This window comes from Cyprinodon variegatus, unplaced genomic scaffold (assembly GCF_000732505.1).
Source record: "Cyprinodon variegatus isolate N-32 unplaced genomic scaffold, C_variegatus-1.0 Scaffold7, whole genome shotgun sequence".
Lineage (NCBI taxonomy): Eukaryota > Metazoa > Chordata > Actinopteri > Cyprinodontiformes > Cyprinodontidae > Cyprinodon > Cyprinodon variegatus.
In genome coordinates, this window is record NW_015150460.1 from 2,823,562 (window position 1) to 2,829,178 (window position 5,617).

Genomic DNA, 5,617 nt, shown 5'->3' on the forward strand with positions numbered 1-5,617 from the left:
TATATCCATCTTGGCCTAAAACTCAAACTCCAGAAGAAATCCAGTAAGTTTATCATAAGGGAAAACTAGGTGATCTTAAGAGTCGCTCATGAAAAGATCCCTTAGAACCAGATTAGGTGCTGTTGTGTTGCCAGAAGGAGTCTTTTGGTTCATGTGTTTAAGTTAAACAAGTTAATTTTTCCCCTGCTAATTATTTCTTTACTTGCTAAATCTCCATTGCAGAATAATTGCACTCAAAGATATAAAAACACAAATAAATTTAAATGCGTTTATCTTCACCAGGGGTGCCAATCATTTTAAAGGTTGCAGTGTATTGATTTTAAAAGTATTTTAGAAATATGATGAATTAATTTCATTTAAACAAAGGAGTGGTTTAGATTTAAGATTAGATTAAATAAAACGGTTTAATTATTGAAGTGATGAACAAGCTTTATAAAGTGTTGCTTTACCTGTTTGCATGTTATTTATGGATTGAGATAAAATGTCAGGATGTTGAGTAATGAGTGGAAATCTGTGTAAGACATGTTTATTACAATCACAAATGTTTACACACCAAGTAACACACAGTGTTTCCTTTTCTCGCTTTATTTTATCCCAAATTCAAGCAACTCTCCTTCCAAAACAACTCCAGCTCATACATTCAAAGTACACCTTTAATTGTTTTGTTTTTTTGTATGTACACGGTTACTGCAAAGCATCCTTATAAATACTATAAATAATAAAGGAAAGGATTTAAATAAATAAATACACTTTGGGGTATTTTTTTGTTCTTTGTGTTTGCTGGTGGTGTCCAGCACCTGATTATCACATGAAGACTAATTGGAGCTGAAATTTAGAGCTTTTTAAAAACATTTTTCAACCTGTATTTTCGCATTTTCGATATCTGAAATGGAAAAGCATTGAATTAAAACCCTAACTGTAATGGAAGCTTTGCCTACATGTATTTATATGTACACTTTGGTCCTCCAGAGGTAGGATAAATTAGGGTTTCTGCCTTGGAAAAACATCTTTGTGGGTTTGTTAGTCTGGGAAGAAACCCAAAAAGTTCTCACACACATTTGAAAATATTCTCTCTTCTGAATTTTGTTGTTTTTGGAAAAGATACCAAGTAAATATGTGGAATATGGTTTACCTTTGGTGTTTTAACAATGAAATTACATTTAAACTAACTAAACTAAAATGTTAAAAAATCTATCTAATTATCCCATCTTCGCAAATGTTACAGATTAATTAAATACAATATAAATTGTGCAAAATTGATAGCTCAAGTGATATGCTGCGTTTTCATTGTATCAACACGCTGCGTTTCTACATGATCCACCAGCAGTTTGGCCTAAGCTAGAAGTAGTTTGTCCCTCTAAGCTCAGCCCACGGAGCCGGTGTTCCTTGGACCAGTCTGTCTGAAAGACTGAACGTTCCAGGGGTCTTGGTTGGACGGAGCCTGTTGCAGCGTCTCCCTGGAAACGTTGATGCCGTCATCCCCGACCTCGATCTCCACCTCCAGCTCGCCGTCATCCTCTCGCACAGCCTGGGAGTCTGAGCCCTCCTCTGCCTGCCCGAGGAGGACATTGTGTGGGTCTGAGGGGTCAACCACTCGGTTCCTCTTTTCTCTGTGCAGCAAGAGGCGCTCCAGCGGCACTGTGTTTTTCTTGGGTAGGAAGAGGGCGGTCTGCGGCAGATTCTGACCCATTGAGTACACCTGCCGGGAGCCTTCCAAGTTGAACAGGATGCCGGTCCGGGTGGAGTAGTACACGTCCCGGTTATTCTCCAGAAGCTTGTGGTTGAACAGACATTCCTCCCTCAGACACACAGGCTATAAGACAGAAATGGTTCACATTTATCAACACTTAATTTTCAGTTTCATAACTTTGAAAACTATAAAACATATTTTATTAAGTTAGTTCAGTTCAGTTTCAGATTAATAAAATATATTATGCAACAGATCCTATCAATGCTGATATATGCTGATTGTTCTATCAGTATACACTATGAAAATTAATTTTAGAGTGTCTTTAATATTAGCCATAGATTCTCTTTTTCACTTTTAGCCACAAATGTTGAATTTCAAAACAACTTGTAAATTCTAACATCAACTACTTTGATTTGATAACAGCGATGGTTAAACAAAGCTGTTGGTTCACTCAAAGATTGTAGGAAAGAAAGCCATTTATATATATATAAATATATAATCTTAAGATTATATGCTATTGAAGAAAGAAATTTAATTTGTATCTTCTTAGTGGTAGTGCTAATGCTAAAGATGCTGGTTAGCCGTGATGTTTAGCGTTTATAACTAATTTGATAACAAATAGTTTCAATAGTTAGTAAGAATTTAACTTATTTGAGTTTGAATTGAATGAATAATTTTAAACATTTTAATTTGATCAGAAATGGGTGAATGTTTTTATCTGTCTTAACTGTTAAACTGGAATCATTTCTTTCTAGAATTATTGGATAAAATCTTTTAAGTTTAATGATAGTCTTATTGGTGAAATTTGAACCCTTTGTTTTATTAGTGAATGGTAAAGAAATTTAATTGGATTGTTTAATATTTTTGCTTGTAAAATTTATAAGTGAATTAAAATTAGCATTTGGAAAAAAATGTAATGTCTTATTAATCTTAATATGCATCTATTTTAACAGTCTGTTAACAAGTGCTGTTTTTTGTTCAACTCAAAATAAACTAGTATAATTTAAGCACTAAACAGGGGCGAAGACTTTTTGGACAGTGCAATTTAATCATTACTTTTAAGATTATAATTTAAAAGCTCAACCTTACAGACACTTTTTAGATAGAACTTTTTGATTTTGTACTGTCATTCCATTTAAATTTAAACAAAAAGGTCTGACAAAGGTTAAAAAAAACAAAAGAAACAACTTTTTAAAATCTATTTTCAGACGGTAGCTTGACAGTTTGCAATGAATCAGATCCATACACAATATAGCCATAAAATTATACTTAAAATGTTAAATAAAACGAAATAATAGGCCTGAAAATAGGAAAAAAGATTACATTTCAATTTGCTTATTGTTCCACTAATCAAATATTCTTAACAGCAACAAGTTGAGAATTCGGGAAAAAATTATTTTTAGTCCATTAAAGGAATAATTCAGGGAAAAATAAATCTTCAGACTTAAAAATTAAAACAAAGAGGTATTGCTGTAAATCTACACAATAAAAATGTTTTCCGGTTAGTTATTACTTTTATTTTTCATATTCAACCAATCAGACTAATTTTATTGTTTAAATCTATCTTCCAAAAACAGAGAAATTTGCATTTTCTGAGTTGTTTTCAACTTGAATATAGTGGCGCGATTACTTACCATATAAATGACAAATTAAAATTGTTTTGTAATAAAAAGCTCCTTGGTGTAAATCTCCCGATGAAACAACTTTTAACTTTTATGTAAAGAGCAGAAGAACGCGTTAGGAGTTGTGCGTAAAAGTTCGTATTGCGCCATAACGCACAATAATGGCATAAATAGAGTGAAATGATAATATAAAACTGTAGAATGGGGGCTGTGATTAAAGTTAAAGGCATTCAAAATTAGATATAACAAAACAAAATGAAAACATGTTACAGACTCGTGCGTAAAATGGGAGAAAATGCGTAACAGGTGCCAAACATGTTTTATAACACGGGTTAGTTTGCATTATATATTTCTGAGATTTATTAGTTATTGTTTGCCTTACCGAGGTGAAAGGGTTGCCCTCCAAATCCATGCACAAGTAGCGGTTGCTTTTGACGCCGAAGATGGCCATTCGCTCCCGTGTTTCAGCTTTTAGAAGAATTACACCTGCAGGGGAGAAAAAACAGAGTAAACTTTTCACCACCTTGGAAAGATGTGCGCAGATGTCAGGATCACATATGAACCTTTAAGGAACAGCCTGATCAGAAGCAGAGCTTACTGTAAGATGTTCTGGCTGTGGCTCTGCACACAGTGCCGTCCAGTCTGATCTCCAGGTAGAAGGTGTTGAAGTCCGTGGAGGTCTGAAGGTGGACGTATCTCCTGGGGTTCCCCCAGTTGGATCCAAGCAGCGGTGAGGGGTTCGGGGCTGCTTCACCGATGGGAAGACCCTGCAGGACGGCAAGGAGCAGAGCCAGCATGGTGTCCCTCATTCCCGGTCGCTTTCTGACATCCATCCTGTTGGTTTCCACTGGAAGTTCAGAGGTTCTGTTGCGCCAAAGTTTGGTGGCGCTACCTTTTTAAACCCCTCGGAGCGCCACTCCTGCTCACATCCACAGCTAGAAAAAAAAAAAAGAAGCAAAACAGTCGCCCCCAAAGATGTGCGGGCTGCTGCAACGGAAGGACCACTTCCACATCTCTGTGTTTATCCCAGGGTTGTTGGTCAAACAACGGCACTCATATTTTTGGTTACAACTCACGCCTCCTCCACTTTAAACTGTTTATTAATAATCATCCTGGTTCAAGTTGTCATTTAGTGTAGGAGGTTGATTTATGTAACTCTACTAAAAAAAAACTTCATTTTTAACCTGGAAACTTTTAAAAATAGAATTATAGCGTTTGTTTTTTAATTGCATCATATACTTCCAATTTACCTTGTGCAACTTTAGGGCCAATATTTGGCTTACAGCTTGCTTTTTCTATCTCTTGTTTTAACACACCTGCTGGTCACTACATTTCCACTCTTTCACCAGCAGATGGAGACACTTCCTTACTTAGAAAAGTCTGCAAAAGAGGCTGAGATGCAGCATCTAAATGGGAGAATGTAAACCCCCCAGAAACAATCATTTCCAGTTTTTTCCTCACAATCATTTGGTTTTAAGGAAATACGATTTTTTTTTAAAGTCAAGGAGAAAAAGCAACTACTTTAACTTGTTTACTTAGATTAAGTTAACTTAATTTTTTATAATTGTTAATGTAACAATGAAAGCCTTCTTGCTGAATGGTGAATGACATCTAGCTTTCAGGTATGGATGCAACTTTTAATGATGATATGCAGATTTTCAGCCAACATGCATGATGGTGACTGCTTAGGACCCCAGCGCTTTAAGAGGGCCCCCAGGATCAATATTTTGTTTTCTTTAGCATCTATAATGATTTTCATATAGATGCAACAAAACATTCAATTTCATGAAGAAATTATGTATGTTTACATCAATATAGCTTTAATAATGTAAAATTATTACTTATACAGGATAAAATAATTATTACTGATGGGGCTAGATTAACACAAAGAAGAGGAATGATCATTGAATCTTTTTAGAGACAATGTTATCGTTGAAGAGCAAAGATATGCTGGATGTTTTATTGGTTATTTGATATAATTGTACAGTTCAATAGATTTTTATTTATTAAAGCAATATGTGTTTGATGCTGTCGCTTTACAGGTTATTTTTGCATATTGCTGTTTCAGTTCTAATTTAAAAAGTATATACCGGTACCACATTAAGCTTTTACGACAAATTTCTGCAAACTATTTTGTATTATTACCTTTAGTAACAGTATGTGATTCATACAAAGAGCCAACTGTAAACAGCAAAGCCAGAGCTACAATGAGGTTTCAGTTGGTGTGTGAATGCTCTCATCATTGGACTGCCGATTGCAGTCAAAGATTATATTGGCAGAAATAGAGCCCCCAAATTTAAATTTG

General features: G+C 35.0%; 1 protein-coding gene across 1 annotated transcript; it reads right to left on the reverse strand.

Annotated features, from left to right (window-relative positions):
- Positions 1–550: 550 nt before the first annotated feature.
- On the reverse strand, positions 551–4,167 carry fgf23 (fibroblast growth factor 23). The gene is made up of 3 exons (XM_015376320.1): positions 3,911–4,167; positions 3,695–3,798; positions 551–1,813 (listed from the first exon to the last, which is right to left on the reverse strand). Exons 1-3 carry the CDS (start codon positions 4,143–4,145, stop codon positions 1,364–1,366), a joined length of 789 nt encoding a protein of 262 aa, XP_015231806.1. The 5' UTR covers positions 4,146–4,167; the 3' UTR covers positions 551–1,363.
- Positions 4,168–5,617: the final 1,450 nt, after the last annotated feature.

Excerpts from the sequence above, each read along its gene's own strand:
- fgf23 (XM_015376320.1), bottom strand. The coding sequence starts at position 4,145 with ATGGATGTCAGAAAGCGACCGGGAATGAGGGACACCATGCTGGCTCTG. Across the intron at positions 3,799-3,910 it reads CACAGCCAGAACATCTTACA|GTGTAATTCTTCTAAAAGCT; the intron begins GTAAGCTCTGCT and ends TCTCCCCTGCAG. Across the intron at positions 1,814-3,694 it reads AGGGCAACCCTTTCACCTCG|CCTGTGTGTCTGAGGGAGGA; the intron begins GTAAGGCAAACA and ends TCTGTCTTATAG.